At 38.1% G+C, this 18,992-nt stretch overlaps 1 protein-coding gene across 3 annotated transcripts; it reads right to left on the minus strand.

Moving 5' to 3' along the window:
- Positions 1-997: 997 nt before the first annotated feature.
- Positions 998-12,026, minus strand: creb3l3a (cAMP responsive element binding protein 3-like 3a). Of its 3 annotated transcripts, none has more exons than XM_007569180.2 (10): positions 11,983-12,026; positions 8,014-8,134; positions 7,601-7,841; positions 6,395-6,528; positions 5,438-5,548; positions 5,250-5,356; positions 3,961-4,029; positions 3,675-3,759; positions 3,297-3,390; positions 998-2,318 (listed from the first exon to the last, which is right to left on the minus strand). In XM_007569180.2, the coding sequence occupies exons 2-10, from the start codon at positions 8,053-8,055 to the stop codon at positions 1,996-1,998; spliced, it is 1,206 nt and encodes a 401-aa protein (XP_007569242.1). In that variant the 5' UTR covers positions 8,056-8,134; positions 11,983-12,026; the 3' UTR covers positions 998-1,995. The 3 variants fall into 3 exon arrangements, with proteins under 3 accessions (XP_007569242.1, XP_016535701.1, XP_007569241.1); XM_016680215.1 differs by lacking the exon at positions 11,983-12,026 and adding an exon at positions 8,432-8,685; XM_007569179.2 differs by lacking the exon at positions 11,983-12,026 and adding an exon at positions 8,432-8,684 and having other exon boundaries at positions 8,018-8,134.
- Positions 12,027-18,992: the final 6,966 nt, after the last annotated feature.

Genomic DNA, 18,992 nt, shown 5'->3' on the forward strand with positions numbered 1-18,992 from the left:
TCATTTTCATTTAGCAGACTGAACAGTGTTCACTAAAGTTTTCTACCAAACCTCTGAAGAATTCACAGATTCTATTTCTATTTCTACTAAGACCAAGTTGCACTAGTTTTACTCAGTTTTCTAGCAAGTTGAGCCATTTGCATCGGATTATATTCGGGGAATATTAAAGTACAGAAAATTAAATGTGAATGCATGCCACACTTTCCAGATTTTTCTTTGTAAAAAAAAAGTGTTGGAATACTGAGTCATTTTACTTTGACTTTGCACATTTGTGAAACCTGGTGCTGGTTTATCACAATTAAAAATGAAGGGGATAACACCTTTGCAAGGTTTTTTATTACCAAGTAGATAAATACAGTTAATATGGACTTTTTATTTGCATGCTCACAGTTCAGTGACCTCGGTGTCACGACATTTATCAGTAAAATTTAAATTTAGACCCTGATGGGTGTCAAGAAGATCTGAAATTACTTTATTCATTTTGTCTTCAGTATTACTCTGTCCTTCTTTATGTATCATTATAGTCTGTCAACTCCTTTATTTCTTAAAATGCAAAATATCAGAAGGGATCGACCTGTTTGTATTTAATTCAGTAACACATACAGTTTACACAGTGGAGCCGCATATTAAACACGGGCTTGCTTCCTTGAAGCTGAGTCAACCCGGATGCTGAAAATGTCAGTGTGTGATGTTGAATTGTGACCAAAGTGGCAGTGAAGGGAAGAACCCTTTCATCCCATCACTGTGTGGTTAGCAAAGACGGGTCAGATTACATGTGGAAGCCCTGGAAACCACCTTCCTCCAAAAAGCAAATATGTCAACATATCGCTCAGGGAGTGCAAAGTCTGACTCATTAGATAAGAGGTCGTCTGTCCCACCTTTGGCCCAGTTTTCTGTCCGTCTCTCCCACTCATCCTTTCTGGGTTTGCCTTTTGAGTGACTGCCTGTCTAGAAATAAGATCTTTTAAAGGCAGAACTCAGACACGACAGAGAGAAATGCAGCACCGCACGCTCAGAGCGACTTTTTTTTAATTAACAAAACAAATTTTCATCAGAGCATTTCAAAAACAATCACATTGCTTTTCCGCTTCTAATCTGATGCAAATTCGCTCGCAGCTGAATCTAAGCTGTTGCTATCTATTTTTTAACAAACGGATAACAAAACTGACCCGTAGCTTCAAAAAATTAGCTGTTTGAATCAATATTTTACAAAACCATGTGGCGACACTCGTTCATTTACTGAGACGTATTCATGTTGAAGTGTTTGTCAAAGACATAAGCGAGTCACGTCAATCACATCCATGTAAGATTAATATCCTCTTTCAAATAAAAAAAAAGACAAATAAGAAAAAAAAAACACTAAATACAGTGGATATAAAAAGTCTTAGGCACCCCCGTTCAAATGTCTTACTTTTTTTTAAGTAAAAGGACGAGACGAAAAGGAAAAAATAAAATAAAATTCAAAATATTTTCAGCAACTACTGCTTGAATGAGAAAACCTTCAAACTAATCCTTGAAGCTGAAATCAGAATTTCAGCGCTCAGTCTTCTACGGTCCATTGCCTTGATACATCTTGACGTGGCAATACCGGCCTACTCCACCTTGCAAAGTTCTCTAAATCTGTTGAATTGTAGGACTTCTTTTGTCCGCAACACCTCTTCAACGACCCCCACAGAGTTTCTGTAGCTCTGTGTTTCTAAAACTGACATTTTTTACACTAAACCCGTTCATTTCATCCTGGCACCAGAAGGAAACGCAGCCACTCATGCTTGTGGCGAAGAAGTAATCCTACAACTCCCTTGGCTTGAATCGATTCGTCGACAATGTTTTAGGAGTTTTACGGGTGAGATGACTTTTGAGAACCACTGTATGTTTCAAGGGTAAAACAGGAAGGATCAAGAGTAAATTTCCCCGTCTGTGTAAACAAAAGTCCATGACAATTCTCTCCCTTATCATTAGCAGGACTGATTTAATCAGGGCAGATTTTGTCATTTCTTACATGTCGTCGGCATGGGGTTGTAGCCCAGTGGTGCGATGGGGATTCAGAGTCACAGTAGCTATGTTGCCGGTAATTGGGTCTACATGGAAATGACTGCTTCCATCTTCCTGACTGCTATTCAGAGACACGGAGTCCAAGCCGGGCTGTTCCTGTTCTTCCGGAAGCTTCTTCTTCATTGTCAGGTCTGTGATGTCTCCCAATCCCCGCTCCTGGGGGAAACGCTGGTTCAGTGGGTCTGATTCATCCTCGGCAGGGAAAGACGGGTCGATAACACCCATCACACGGGAAGCCTGGAGGTTCTGTAGGGACCGTGACTGGACTGGAGGAAGAGGAGACAGAGGAAGAAATAAATAAGGTTAAGCCTCTTTGGGGCCCTGCTTGTTATTATGCTTTCATAACCGTGGACTGTGGTTGACGAGCGTGTGAGCGCGTTTGCCTTGGCGCAAAGTTGCGAGCATGTAAAACGCCATCTTGAGACATCAAAGGCTTTAAAAGTTTTAAGACTTTCTACTGTAACAGATTCTGAAAGCACTGTTAAAAAAAGTAAAATAAAATAAATTTTTCCAGGGTGAAAAAGATGGTTAGGAAAATCAAGTCTGATCCTTTTTTACCCCGGCCTCTCTTTTGTTAGAGGTCTTTCCTCCATGAAATGCTAAACGCCATAAGGTCCAGCTGATGTTACTGCCACCTCCAGGACAGGAACTGGCTGGCTGCTGTGCACACCCTGCATGGTCTTTCTCATATTTATATTTTACCCCATGCAGTGTACCCTCATCATCTATGAAAACTGCAGGTAGTACTTCTAATGTCATCCCTTCTGTAATGGTTTTCATACAGACACTCTCTTATGACGGCCGGGTTTGTGAAATCCACGGCTGAACGATGTCCTTGCAACAAGTTCTTCCCACCTGAGCTGTCAATCCCTCCAACTCCTCCAGAGTTACCATGTGGGTTTTGGCCGCTTCTCTGAATAATGCAGTCTTTACCAGACCTGTCTGTTTCTTTTAAATGGCTTGTTTCCAGGTTTGAACAGTACAATGCTAATGCATTTTAGATTTTATTTATGAAGAAAATGTTCCAATGCGTAACCAAGTGTAATGTTCTTCCCTCTTCAAAATTGAACACAGCACATGTAAAATTCATTGAACTTTTTGGTTGTAATGCAAAGAAACGTAAGGAAGTTCAGGAGGTATGGCTAACTTTGAAAGTCATTGTAATAGAGCATGCCTTTTTGTTTGCCTGAGATTCTAACAATTTCCTCTGCTGCGATTGAAACATGCTGGATTATTAAACTCACTTCTGACTGGACTGAAGTCACTTTGGCTGACCTTCGAATCAGAGAAAGGCTTGAGACTGGGGACCAGGATCAAACAGAAGGACAGCAGAAGCACCTGGAAAGTAAAAAGTGAAAACAAGAACACAGAGATAGAAAATGATGCTGTTTTTTTTTAAAATATTTTTCTGCTTTGGAGAGAATAATACTGTACGTGTTTTCTATTGTGTGATGTAGTTTTTCAGCAGTGAAAGAGTTCTGTAAGTGGAGGCCTATTTCACTGTTGTGGGCAAATTGACTTTTGCTTATACGGTGCATTTTCCTTCAAACGGAAACGTTGCTTTTCAGTTCACATGTCGTTGCTATGAGCATTTATGCTTTCCGGTTTAGAGAATGCCATACCAGTACACATGTCCCAGTCTGGACTGGCTTGTTGGATGAGTTCATGACCAGAGCTTGCAGCCTGCGGAGCTGCTCCATTAGAGACCTACAGAAAGACAGAAGGAAAAAGGAAACCCAAAGAGAACGGCCAGAGAGAGAGAGAGAGAGAGAGAGAAAAGGTTTAACAGAAAGAGAATGAAAGCGGAAAGAGAGAAAGTATTTTCAGAGTCAGAGAAATCAAATGTCCTAACAAATTGGAGCAGAAGAAAGGGCTGGAAAATAGAAGTTCAATTTAAAAACCACTCACATGTTGCATTTTTCCAGCTGGGACACCTTTCTTTGCAACTCCTGGTTGTGGGCACTGCAAGTAGCCATGCTGGAGGGAGAAATGAACGGAAACAGTACGACAGGTCATTTCGAGAAAAAAAAAAAATCAAGAAGAACTGCGTACTTAAATCTAGTCAAAATTTCCAATATAACATTGAGATTTGGATATGTTTTCCTTTCATAAACAATAACCTCACTGGGTTCTCGTCAAGTCTTGATTTTGTAAAAATTGTTCCTGACACCTACAACGAACTGAGTTGATAAAGATAATAGAAATAAGTTATTCTAATGGTTAGTTTTTATGTATTGTTTTCCCCATTCCAGCTGTCTGTTAAGAGAAACAGGCTTCTTTGTGTGATATTTATTCCCCAGGCATATCAAGTGTGCCTTGAGTGATTTTGCTTAAAATTATTATTTCCTCGCCTGGGATTTTCTTCCTAACAGAGTAAATGTACACAAATCAAAGGTTAAAAAAATGAAACATTTTAACATGAGATTATACTGTTCTTTACACATTTTTGCCAATAAGTGTGTGGCGGTGGGACAGATTGAAATTCTTGAAATTAATTCCCTCCATTTTTTACAGACAAGCTAGACAGCTGTTGAAATGCTAAATCGCATCCTGATTTAGGATGCATGTTTCAATGTGCTGGAGTTTGACTGATGTGCTTTGTCCTCCCAAAGCTGACTGTTCTCAGGGAGCTTCACGGCCTCAAAGCTGATTGATTCGGGAAATATCTGTGAATAATTCTTCCGAAAATGCTAAAGAGCAGCAGCCGTCCTCTAATTGTTCTCCGTTTGAATCCCCCCCATCGAAACCTTCCTACCCGACTCGACCCAGACTCTTCAACTTGTAACTCGTTGCTCTTTACTTGATAAGGTCTGCAGTGAGTCGTAATAGGTCCAAGAACTACTGTCATGTTTTGCATTTAACTTAGCCTTGACGTTTGGTGAAGAAGCGCTCCAGAGGTCTAGTTTGTCTGTATTAAAGGTTAACACATACATATTTTTTCCCCCAGACTTAACTTAGGGAGGGGAAAAAAGTCAGCATCGAACCGAGCCGATGATGATGATGTTGATGATGCAACATTTGCGTTAAGTAAAAACAGACAAAATCTTTTAAGACGTGATAAAAGTATAATAAATATAATAAATTAATCATTTCAGAAATGTTATTTTATTCTTATTAAGATTCAAAAACGTCAAGCAAAAAAAAAAAAAAACTCATTGTCATTCATGTTGTTGCTGGCGTGTAACTCGGCGCCTCACCGGCTCTCCAGCCCATCAATATACTCCTTCTTCTTCTTCCTGCTCTCCTGGGCAGACTGCTTATTACGAATCTTCCTGCGTATTTTCTTCAGAATCCTTTCCTCATACTGAATGACAGAGGACACAATATTTACATTTTCAGGCCCGAGCAGACTGGACTCAGAGTGAGGTAACTCACAGCAATTTACCTTTGTGAGCGGCAGCTGGGTGGGCAGGGTGACCCCCTCCTTGGCTAAAAGCTTCTTTTCATCATCGTTGAGAATCAGTTCTTGGATGGACTTTGGGGTTGGCTGCGGGGGCTGATGGCAGTAAAAACGTATAAAAACAGAAGGAAAAAAAAAAGAGAAGTTATAAATATCACAATTGCTGCAGGATTACATTTCTCCCACCGTCTGCAAAACCTCTCCCTCTCGCTAGAGGCTCACAGGAAGTAGTTTAATGAGTGCAGAGTATCAGGCCACTTTCATCACCCTCATTTCATGGCCACTTCAAAGCAATTATGGTGTGAGAATCTGAGCTGGATTCTGCCACTCTCTCCCTCATCTTATTAAACCGGGATGGGAAGATGAGATCAACACGCAGAATGAGCCGAAATCTGTTTCCTCTGAGCACCTTCTGGATTTGCAAACAGGTATTCTGTCTGCGCCCGATCTCTACTCGGTGACATTAACAAGAAATGAGCGAAATGTGTGATGATGGCGCAACAAACCGTTTCCTCTATAAAAAACAGATTTTTCGTAACTGCAAAAGTTTCCTCGAATAAATGAGGTCGAGTCATGAGGGGATTGTCACGTTCAGGAGGCTCAAGGAAAAGATCGACCTCCACACAATGCTAGCTAACTCAGATCTTTGGGTTACAACTCCCCTCTGAAAACAGCCCCTGTGTTTGCTGCATATTCAGCAGATCCTTCCAAAAATAGCAACAAAACATGAATAAAAACAGGGATCTAATTTGCATTCCAAAGGCCTTTCTATGGGAATCATGTGCATTCCAACGGTTGTTTCCGCCAAAGTACACAATCGTGCAGAAGAAAGCCTAAACAAGGTCAGAATCAAACAGCAATTTGATGCCCAAACCCCCTCCCCGCCGTACCACCTGTATCAACTCCGCTGACTCTGCCAAACAGACCCGCGGCTGCACCTACCGGCTCTGGTGTGCCAGACAGCAGCAGATCCTTGACAGTCAGAGGGAAGCCAGATGACAGTGGTGGTCGCTGTGCATCTGATAGATACTGCGAGATTCTTGCTCTCCCCATTGGAAAGCCGAGCTCCCAGCCATCTGCTCCCACACAGAGAGGCAAACATTGATCAGACAGGCAAGAGACGAGAAAATATGGTGTAAAAAAAAAATGCATAAAAAAGACACAAGCACTGTAGTTTTGTCTTCCTGGGTTAAACAATACATGAGTTACAAATTACCTTCAATGCTTGAAATATGCACTGTTTTATTCCATTGGTCCAAAATACCTACTTATCCCAGATACGTTGTCAACTACTGTGCAATATTTCAGTTTTATAAGAGGAGTGTTTATATTTTTGTGATATAAAAAAGATGAATCTAAGAAGTGGTATCAGTGCCAGACTCATTTAAGCTTTTTTGTTATTAGTTTTCATAGGTGTCAAGTCTCATTTTGACTCCTCCAAATGTTCTTCTGGTCACTGTGGACAACCATCTCAACTTCCGTCTTCTCTGACCATAACAATTTTCTCTTAAAGGTGCAAATTTCTGTCAAGCTTAAGGTTATTTCTTTTGTCCATGTGGTTGGTAAGCAGCAGTAGCAGTTTATGATATCCTGAACATCCGTCCCAATTTGCCAGTTCTCACATGGAGCTTTGGCAAATCCCTGATTTAAATTTTATGACAAATGTATGGACATTTCCAGAAGTCCAATTTCAGTGAGCTTTATTTGGTAATTCACAACTTCCTATTTTAAATATAATGCTGCACTATTTCCCGTTTCAATAACAATATGGCTACTTTTCTAATTTCGCTCTCGTCTACAGCCAGAGCAACAATTGTAAAGGTTTAAAACAACTGGAACTTTTACAAACAAGACCGATGAGCATCCATGTTTAGTTTTCCCATCATGCACAGTGAAGAAGATGCTAAGCAAGTGCTGATATTATTTAACTGCAGTAGAAGAAGAAATCACTTAACATCATTTATACATCTTTAACAGGGGTGCCAATGAAAATGGAGAGTGCCCTCAAAAACAATTTTTTTTAGCTGTTGGTGAGAGGAAATTCATTTACTTAACATGCCCTTCTTGAATTTAGTGGTGTATTAAAGACAAAGATCAGATCAACAAAACAAATTGTATCAAATTTATCAACATGAATTCAAAAATTACTTGGATCAGAGGAGACATTTGCTTCTAGGACTGCTTTGGCTCGTAGTGCTGCTCCAAAAAAGTGTGCGTCTGGAGGGCTTTCAGGGCGCTGAGGACTGTCCATCTGGTCCGATGGAGGGTCCTCACTGATCCCACTGTCACTAGGCGATGGGGACCACAGCGGTGAGGCTGACACAGAATCACTGCTGCTCAGAAGGGCGTTGAGAAAGTCATCGTCCGCCTGTCCAGCTGGCTGTGGCATCTGTTTGGTAAGAGAAAAGAAAAAAAACATAATAAAAACCAACTGCTAGCGTTAGGTGGTCCTTGTGGCAACATAACACAGAGAGAGATGAGACAATGTATTGAAGGCAAAATCTAGGCAGCATATAATGATGGAAGCATGACAGAGTTAATTAGAGATGCAACAGCCTCACAAACATTTGGCTCCTGAAATGGCAGGCTGGGAGGGATGCCATGCTGTCCTATTTCCTCGTGACGCAGGATTCCGTCGTTTTTATCAAACAGCCAGTCGAGCAGCTCTGAGCAGTCAGAACCCTGCAATTAAACATTTCAGGACATTTTGTCTTTTGTCGTCTTGTATTTATAGAAGCAAAACAAACAAACAAAAAAACAAATAATGGATGTATTATTCTACAGATGTCTACATTTATCTATGAATCTCTTTGATGAAATTATTTGATAGATATTACTTGGAAAACTGAAGATGTTTTTCAGTTTTCGATTAAAGTTCAATCTCCCTTTGAGCTTGAGCTTTTCCTTTGTGGGGCCTTCCAATGAAAAACAACATTTATCTGACCAAATATATAGTAGAAAAACAATATATCTGCGTACCTGCTCTGGGTAGTACTCTGTGGATTCCATGTTTGGGTGAAATCTCCAAAACTACCGAATCCCCGTCAAAATATCCACGCTTCTTCGCTGCTTTCGTTTAAATCCAAGCTTTCGGTTCCTCTAAAGATTCCCCACTATATTTCTCAGCTCCTCTGCTTAGGTCCAGAGTTCAAACTCCAACACAACACACCCAGCTGACTGGCCAGTTTTATCGTCATTGGACACACAAAGAGATATCAGCAATCTAATTTGCAGCGCAGAGTACACAACTCATTAACTTAACAAGCTGGTCAGTCTGGAGCCTGAGGATATGAAATCTCCAGTAAGGGGAGATACACCAGAAAGAGCAAAGTCTGGAGCTTCCTTTTTTTTCTTCTTCTTCTTCTTCTTCTTTGATAGTGCACTGACACAATAGGCTCTGACCTTTCGTCCAGATTTGTAACACAATATGGACACAACAAGTGGCTTCCTTTGAAATCCAGCAATCAAAACAAGTAGTCATTAGGAAGGTTTGGTTGAATACAATTGACAGTTTTATTAATATTGTGCAGATAATTAGCTGCTGAAAACAAGTTTGGCTGAGTGTCCTTGCGTTTGTTTAACAACAGCTGAGGTGCAGATGCAAATTAGAGCAATTAGTTTCCTATACTAGCATGCCTTATCGGGTTTAAAATGTCAAGAAAGTAGTTTTTCTCCATTCGAAATGCTTTTCATCAATTCATTTTCAGGTTTCACCTTAGTTTATTAAAGATTGCAAACTTCTTTTTCCATTATGTATTTATTTGGGTACATTTGTTGTAGCTGTCAGACAAAATAATAATAAGAATAAAAAAAAAAAAATAAAAAAAAATTAAAAATTAACCATGCTAACTTAATTATCATAGTTTGTTTTGTTATTAAAAGTCATAATAGCATAAGGTAATGAAATGAAATATAAGACTGAATATTAAGTTGCTGTGGAACATAATTATCTTACAGGGTGTGAATATAAAGTAAATCACACAGACATCCACAATGTCTTCACCACTTAAAGTGCATTAAGCATTTTATCTGACTGAATGTTGTGGTCAATCTAAATTATCCCTGGCGCCCTGATAAAAAAATATATTCATACCAATAAGATGTTTTATGGATAAGTGAGAGTCACGACTGATTTCCATCTCAAAGATGATACATTATAGAAATACTCAAAAGCAGGAACAGTGACTGGAGTATAAAAATTCAAATCAACAGACACCTAAAGGCGCATTATGGAAATGTTGTGGATTCAGGCAGCTGAATGAAAACATCCATATTTTTTTCATTTTGTGTTTTGTGAATATATTAGGGATGTAAATTTAATGCACTGATTTTGATTAGTTAATTATAGAGAGTTTAACTAGTTTAAAAAATTTAATGCAACTCATCAGCGGTGGTCAGAATCAGTGATGAAAAACAGAATGGATGAAAACTTTCAAAGTTAATCAGTCAAGGCTAATCTAATAATAATAATCATTATTATTATTATTATTATTATTATTATAAAAAGTTAAATATTGTAACTTTTTTCTTCAGAGGTGCTGTAGGAAACTTCTCAAAAGGGTCTAAATGCAGTGAGTTGCTGCTGTGTGATTGGCTGATTCTGAACAAGGGAACCTAATTAAGTAACTATTAAATGTATTTATTTTTAGTACTAATTTAGTACTTATTTTTAGTACTTTAGTACTATTCCTAAGGAATAGTTTCCAATAATATTTTGAGTGAGACTTCCAATAAGTCTCACTCAAAGTTTTTCCAGTAAATCTTAAGATGTCATCCACATGGAAAAGGTCCAAACCTAAAATTACCCAGAAACCCAAAAGGACCAAACCACAAGAAGAGAATACAATAACTGAAGCAGTTTATCCTCATACTTTATGAGGATCTGAACAATTAGATAAAGACAGGATCTGTCAATACAGAACCTGCCTTGTAAGAAGGAAACCAGGAATTACATGAAGCAACTACCATCATTTCCACAGTGGAGAAAAGAAGCTCAGTATTTGAAATTTATTAAAAAATAAGCTTTTTTTGAAATAGCATTTCTAGCTTGGCAGAAACACTAATAGTAAAACCGGTCATCTGGTTGTGTAGTGTCAGTGTCCTGTAATGACTGTTCTAAGTTTTCATAAATGCGGCATCGTGTAATCATTATTGCCTCGTTATCTGATGAGTAAATAGCTCCAAAGGGCAAAACCTCTCAAATTAAATCTCTGGTTAAAAAGGAGCTAGTGTATAGCTTTTACTTTCTCTGTTAATTCATCAATTAATTTATTTTAATTTTGGTGAAACTACAGCTGCTCTGAAAGAGATGGCACATTATTTCTGCCTGCGTCAAACACCAAACAATGTTGCCTGTCCAATATGGCACCGTTGGAGAATCAGGGAATTTTACAATCGTCCTTATTGAAGACAATTAAATATTTCACCAGAGTTCCTGGTGTTCTCACTTGTGTACTGGATGCACTGCTGATGACCTGGAAGATAGTGGAACAGCACGGTACAGATAAGAGTAGCTGGACTTTTAGCATATATGTTCTGTGGCAACAGAATATAAAGAATTCACAAAAAGTTAGGGATATTTGCCTTTCGGGGGAAATTTCACTTTGAAACTAAAATGAAACTAAAACTCAATGTGACCTTCACACAGATAAGGCTGAATGTGAATCTTTCAATGATTTCTTTCAACCTTTTATTTAGGTTAATGATTTTTTTTGTTTGTTTGTTTTTTAAATTGGGTGCATGAGTTTTATGTTATTGTGAATTTTCTGTAATGAGCAGAGGGTCAAAATTATACATACTGCACTGACAATTCCAATTTACGTGTCAAATATAACCTAATAAAATTTTTTTGGACAAAGATCCTGAATAAATACAGAAAGACATTTTAAATGATGATTTCATTCACTAAGGGGAAAAATGTGCTATCCAAATCAACCTGAACCACAGCAAAAAATTCAGAATGACTTATAAGACAAATTTGAGTTTTGGAGTGGTCTAGCCAAAGTTTGGACGTAAATCCGATTTAGATGTTGCAGTATCACTTTAACCACCCTGCTCATACTTGAAAACCATCCAGTGTGCGTGAAGTTGAAGATTAATACAAAGGACAATTTGTATTGACAATTTGTAATGAGTCTTTGCCAAAGACTGGCAAAGACTCATTGCCAGTCTTTGCAAACACATGATGTCATTTGTTGCTACAGATGCAACGAGTTACTAGGTCTTAGGGGCGATTATGTTTTCCCAGAGAGCCACGTCAGCCCTGGCAATCACTGTTGGCGTTAATTTTGAAACTCGCCTGTTTCACGTGTGATTTATGAGTGAAGACATTAAAGGTGGCTCAACTTTGCCGACTTGACAAAACAGTGTTGTGAAAGAGTTTAGATCATCCAGTTGATGGTTGAGATAAAGCTAAAGAGTGCCGACGTTCTCGTCCTTCATCAATATTCATGAAGTTGTTGTAATTGACTCCGCATGACGCTGCTGCAACCACGGTAAATACTTGGTACTTTTAGATTTGAAAGTCTCACCTTAAGTCACAAGTGTCAAACTCCAGTCCTCAAGGGCCGCTGTCCTGCAGTGTTTAGATATGCCACAGGTATAAAACACTGGAATGAAGCAGCTTAATTACCTCCTCTTTGTGTAGATCTGTTCTCCTGAGCCTTGCTAATGACCTAATTATTCTATTCAGGTGTGCTGCAGCAGAGGCACATCTAAAAGTTGCAGGACAGAGGCCCTTGAGGACTGGAGTTTGACACCCCTGCCTTAAGTCATCTAAACAATCTGTTTCTTATTTGGGACAGAGAGTTCAGGCTTTGTCTTTTCTGACCACAAAATCCTCTTCTGATGGCATTTGGCTTGTCTGTGAGATTCAGCTGCAGTTTTCAGTCTGGAAAGAAGAGTGGTACCATCGAAACATATGCACAAACAACAACAACAATAAAAAAAGAGCAACAAAGATGTTTAATATCTTGAACAAACCAATTTTTCTTTTCAAATTACAACTTACAAATTTTACGGATTTGCATTAAAACTGCACAGGATATGTTCAAAACTTGAAACGTTACACTTCCAAAGAAAATTCCAAATTTATTTAAGAGCATAGAGGGGCAAGGTGTGACCTGAGAGGAAAATGCAATTTAAAGCAAACATGTCTTTGCAGCACTCTTAAAACCTGTTCATTTTAGTTTCTGGAGTGTTCTTGTGGAATGGCTTAGACAATATAAGAATATTGCACAATTTGAGATAATAATACAATTTGTACATAAATAATCTTTATAAAAGTGAGTGAAACAAAATCTCATGGTACTTCAGCTGTTCTGATCTGTATGAAATAGAGTGCAATCGTATCGTCAGACACACCGACATGCAGGTGTTTTGGTGTGTATACGTTGCATGTACGTGTTTTTATGTGTGCATTTAATCACATTAATTTATTGAAAAACTTTAAATCATTACATTAAAGAAAAAACTATTTGAGCTTTGTCACATTTATGATGATTTACTTCTCCTTTCCGTTCAGCTCTCAAGAGGCCTGAGAGCTACAGGCAGCAGAAAGAAAGAAAAATCACAACAAGAAAATAAATCGTTAAATTTCATCTTATTGTCTACATCCACTTATTGTTGCAGGGTCGCGGAGGGGTCAGTGCCTCTCTTCCGCCATCACTGGGCAGCTGGGAACATCCTGGAAAGGTTGCCAGGGCGTCATAAAACTTATTTTAGTGAAAAGGATCCAAGTAGGTTATAAAGTTAAATACATAATAATCTGACAGTTTTATTGTGTGAATCTCTTTTTAGTTGAACCCCATTAGCTCTGCCAGGTATTTGTCTCCATCTGCGCCTCGTGGGACACAATCATCAAGCTATAAGGTCAGAGGTGTGACAGATGTTAAAAATGTTAATTTGAAGGTGTCTGGAGAGATTCCAGGCAGACATTTGTCTCCAACACCTACAATCTTTTTTTTCTTTAAATTACTTTTTGTCAAAAACAAACAAACAAAAAAATTTACTTAGTTTCCAGAGGAGATCCTTTTTTTTTCTTTTCTTTTTTTTAAAGACAGGGATAATTTCACACTTTATGCCTGCTATGAGACGAAGCCTGCAGAGGAAAATGAATTCTGCCGTGCCTGTTGCTGACGAGTTGATCTGACATTTTTTCCCATTAATTCCCCATTTGGTTGTCCCACTCCCCCGAGTTTCATACAGTTTTCTGCAAATCTAAAATAAGGGTCAGACGACAATGTATTCCCAAGCAAAAGTCATCAGAGGGAGGAATATGATAATAAGCCGCTGAAGACAACGCCGCGCTGCAGCTTACCGATGCATAAGTCCAAATGCCAATCATTACAGTAAATGCCAGTCTGACAAAAAAAAAAGAAAGAAAACATCTGATTACCCTGCTGCGCTTCCCATTTAACAAGCTTCATTTACATTAAACATCCAAAAAACAGTAATCAAACATAACCCAGGGATGTGAAATGATAAAGCAAACAACTTATTCTTGTGACTTAATTATTTGTGTGTGTTTAAAAATGAAGATTATTTATTCCTGCAGCAGTACTAGAGCGTATATCAAGTATTTAGTTTTATTTTTTGGGTTGTTTTTTTTGTTTGTTTGTTTTAAACAGACTACAGCACAGACAAAAATGTTCAACAAGAAACCAAAGACGTGTCCACTGCTGCATCTTTCAAGCATACAAATTATCACTCAAGGTCTAAATCCGAGACTATTATCACATCAGACCAGCAACAAGACAACAAGACATTTTCATCTCGTCTCTGATGTGACTCCTCGAAGGTCAACACGGAGGCGAACGACTTTGATCCGAGCTGCGTGTGACGTCTGAGACCCCTCTGCTATTAGAGGGTCTTAACGCTTCGAGAAACAAGAAAAAGAGGGGCCGATGAGGAAAATGTTTCAGTTTTTAATATTCATCTCTTATGAATTGGACTTGGAACTTGAAATCAAGATACTCTAAGCACAGAGGCATGTCTCATGAGGGTCTCGGTTTACTGATTCATGTTTGCTGATAGCAGAATGATTTTATTTTTTTTTTACATGAACTGCTTCTGTTTGATTCCATTCATGTGTGGAAAATTATAAAATCATGATTCCTGCTTAGTTTAACGGTGAAATTCAATCTATTTTATTATTTTTTTTATCAAAGAAGTTAATTGGATTTCTCTCACTTTTCTCAGCTTCAAAGGGGGAAATGAAAACATGCTTTATAATTTGTACATGTTTGACACAGCTTTGCTTGGTTGTTGTGCATATCCTTCAGTTACTTTAGCCCGATTCCACAGCTATAAATAATTACTGTCCTGTGTATTCAAATGCGTTGCATCGAAACTATGTTAGACTGCTGCCCCCTGTGAGCCAAAGCTGGAAAAACAGAGAAAAGGGAAATATTTGAGAGACATCATTACTCTCCAACCATTTGTAATGTTTCTGTTTATGTTTGGGTGTTAAAGTTTCGGAGTCGTACGTCGTTTGCAAGCAGGCACAGCAGTTAAAAAAAAAAAAGTAACATTGATCTTAATTTTGTTGGGCATAATTAAAATATCAAATACAAGGCTTTCCAAAAAACAATTTTGAAGAAATATTCAGTTTCCTCCTGGTGGTTTTTATTCAGTGACATATTTATTCCTGACAATGTCGTGGAGAAGGAACAGGAAGCCTGAAGTGAAAGAGCTGAAAGAGCTTAATCAGACTGATTACCATTAGAAAACAATAAAATCTAAACAAAGATTATCAATCTAATTTACAAACTCATTTACACACGCTTAGATGGTTTGGGATGTAAAACACTTTCATACAGTGCAGGTCAAAAGGATACTTTAAAGAGTAATAATAGAAACCCCTTCATTTGGTTGTACCCAGTCATGCAATCAGTGACATCACGAACCCATACAAACAGGAAGTGCTGGGTCTGCCCCTCCCATACAAAGTGACCATCAGTGGTGAATATAAATAAAGAAGCATTAATCATTTAATGGAAATGTAGCTTTTAACAGAAAGAAAATTCAAGTTCACTGATGATTCAGGTGTCTTTGCTTGAAAAACACATGTCTGTATGTAGACTGTAACACAATGCTAGCTGCTACCACAAACAAACTCTGGAAAAGATGCGAGTCAATGACACAACAGCAATGTTTAAGCTAAAGCACTATGAATAACTAAAACAAAATGGAATAAATTATACGATTTATAATTTATAATTAAGATTTTTAGTGTCTTTTCATCCCGTTTGCTCTCTAATGTTCTCAAGCAAACCACTGCGGCCTAGTCAGAACAGCTGTACATCCTACACTCTTCAGGTTAGTAAAAATCTTAGAAAGACACACATTAGCTTCAATATACTCACAACAGTGCCCTGCACTGTTTCTATCTGCCACAAAAAAATACAAGTTATATCAAAGACAAGGCGCTGCACTGAGAAATGGTGCCATTTTCTGAGCTGTGCGTGGCTGAAAAAAGAAATTGCTGCAACCAGTGAAGACAATTTCTCTCTTCGTAGTTCATCCACAAACCCAGCGAACATTTATTAGATTCGTGTTAGATGTATGCGTAATCACGACTCTCGCATATCCTAGAGGCATTTTGTTTGGGAGCGTGCATGCTTTTGAGCGCAGAAAAGGCAATTCTCCATGATAACTCTTTGAATCAAACATAATTCATGCTGGAAAAATTAGATGGGCTAAATTTAAGCTGCCAGACCATGAAAGAGCTGCTCGCTTTTTTTTGCCTCTACCTCAGAGGTATGCCTTTTTGCGTGCCCTTCATTTAATCTTATTCGGTTTCCAGTTTATTTTATTTGTTAAATGGACTTTTTAGCAACCCTCCTCGTGTGCGTTCATGCTCTGTTAACACTGTAATAAAGCATTAAAAATAAGAGAACTATTCATGCAGAGTAAGAATGTTTCACGATGCTGGAAGTTAATCAGGCCTCAGACACTACAGCTACTCTCAAATGTATTTTGTTTTGCAAACAAACACGAGTTTTTTGATTTTCCTCTTAAATTATGCATTTGATGAAAGGCTTCCAAAGACGCTCTGTGCCTCACCCGCCATTTGACTTGAGATCAATGTTTATGCTGCCGATTCCATCCTTTAGAGAGAAACCTCAGCCTCGGGTCAGATAGTTATTCAAGGCTCGCCCACAAATGCTTGAGAAAATTAGGTCTGTTTTCTTTTTTTTTTTCTTAGCCAGGTTCTCTGCACTTGGTTTTTTAAGACATTTTCATGCATTTGAATATTTTCTCAGAAATTTTTTTGGAGGATCTAAAATTCTTTTAGCCTTTTTATATCACATTTTGACTGGTAGGATCTTAGTTTTGGATTATCCTTAGTTACACTCCATTTTAAACAGCAACATTAGTCTTGCTAGTTATTAATTTGGAGTGAATTTCAGTGTAACTTAAGCGTATGACTTGATGAGAACAAACAGACCCTCAATGAACCAGTCATTTGCAGTGTGGCAGCACAGAGGGATGGATGATGGTCCTGTGTTTACATCTCAGCTTCATCCACTGTTTGTGGTCTTTGCATGTTCATGTGCAAAGGCAGGTTTTCTTTGGAGGCTTCTATTTCCTGATACACCCCTAATATATCCACCAGAGGCTAATTGGCCACTCCGTCATACGCGTCACTCTGGAAGTGTCTTACGTGTGGTTGTCATGCGAGTCTCGGTCATGGACTGATCAGCTGTCCCTGTCGCTCACTTTTAGGCTGGAATATATAGCAAAAAATAAAAAAAATAGACAGGAGTGGGAGGAAAAACAAAACCTGACAAACAAAGCAGGAATGTATGTTTCTATGTGGACTGAATTCTGTGAAAAAGAGGAAGAGTTTCAATTGCCCTGAAACACCTGAGTGATTCTCAGACACACACTGAGGACAATGAGTCTCACCAATCAACCTGTTAGACGCCACTGGTAAAAGAAACGTCGACACTTGACGTGTAGCAAAAAATAAACAATTAAGAATAATTTCATAAACTTGGCACTTAAATTAATATTCATCACCTTTTCCGTTATTGTCTAAAGTTCATCTACTTGAATTCTTGAATAGAGGTCAAGATGAGAAGGAAAAACAAAACCTGCTCCATGCATACTTCCTAGTCAAACAAGCGTTTTCTTTTTTTTTTTTTTCAAGCTTGGGCAGGAGGGAGCAACAAGAACTTGACACAATTTGCATTCTTCGGACACGTACTCCGTATTTAGGCAGAGCATGTATGCATCTCATAAAATGTCTCCAGTCACTGATTTTTCCAGCCACACTAGGTGGCAAGATGAGGTTCAGTTTAAGTGTCCTGCTCTGGCAGCTTAGGCAAACATCATGGATCACCCTTATATTGTCAGAGCCGTTAAAAGGCAGATTTGCACAACAGCAGCAGGAGGAAATGAGATATCCCCCCTGCTGCACTGTGTTTACTTTGTTAAATTAATGGCATGACGGGCAATATCTGGCTCAGGCAGCGGACTGGACAAGTTGTGGCAAATATGTTAACAAGGGAAGGAAAAGAACAAAAAGGGGGCAGAAAAACCAGGGAGTAACAATGACTGTGACCGAAGTAATCATAGCGATACTATCTCTATTTAATACTTACAATAATGACCAGAAAAAAAAGAAACACAAAGGACAAGAAGAACTAATTGCATCTGCAGCACCAAAATTTATGAACAGCAAATATTATTATTATTATTATTATAGAGAATAGTTTTATGCTCCTTCTGTATGCATGTAATTGTGCGATTGCATCTGCCTCCATGTATGTGTAATGTTTGTGTATGCGCAAGAAAATCACATGAACTTTTAGCATATTAAACTTAATTTAAATTCCCTTAATTGTGGATTATATATATATATATATATATATATATATATATATGTCTTTTTTTTTAAAAAGCCTGCTAAATGTTTTGATAACTCAGTCAAAAAAACTGGCACGTACATGATTCATAACATCATGAATCAGAATGCTTAACAAATCTATCTGAATGTCTTTCCTTAGATTTCACCTTTTTAATACAGATAACAGATATAGCACTAAAGAGATCAGACAAGTGTGTAGTGGAGTAAGGCTGCCACCCCTTGGTTATAAAGTGTAAGTACATTTTTTAAAAAACTACAAAACATCCAGTTTGAATGCAATTATTCCTTATAATGCGTTTCCTCTGCTGAATAGAGTTGCTGAAATACATTATTCTTTTCTATAACATTCAAATCTATTGAATGGATCTGCATATTGGCAAATAAAATGAAGAGGTTTGCAAAAAATTCATCTGAGCATGTGATGATTTTCAGCTTGAAAATAATTATTGTCAAACAAGTAAAACCTAAATCAGAGGTTAGGAAAATGACAAAAAATAATGGAACAAATTGAGTTACTTCAAAGTAAATGTGAGTGTTTTCTAGGCTTTGGTTATCATTTAACAAATTTTAGATTATTAAGGTGCCTAAAATGTTTTGAAGTGGCTGTTCAGCTTATGATTTTTTGTAATAAGCTCAGTACATTTGTAATACATTTGTAATTTGTAC

Source organism: Poecilia formosa, unplaced genomic scaffold, assembly GCF_000485575.1.
Source record: "Poecilia formosa unplaced genomic scaffold, Poecilia_formosa-5.1.2 Scaffold237, whole genome shotgun sequence".
NCBI lineage: Eukaryota > Metazoa > Chordata > Actinopteri > Cyprinodontiformes > Poeciliidae > Poecilia > Poecilia formosa.

What these genes read in the sequence shown, in the direction of transcription:
- creb3l3a (XM_007569179.2), bottom strand. Translation starts at nt 8,461, where the DNA reads ATGGAATCCACAGAGTACTACCCAGAGCAG. An exon ending in CCCAGCTGCCGCTCACAAAG is followed by an intron (nt 5,357 to 5,437) that starts GTAAATTGCTGT and finishes TCTGTCATTCAG; the next exon opens with TATGAGGAAAGGATTCTGAA. An exon ending in CAGCTGGAAAAATGCAACAT is followed by an intron (nt 3,760 to 3,960) that starts GTGAGTGGTTTT and finishes GTCTTTCTGTAG; the next exon opens with GTCTCTAATGGAGCAGCTCC.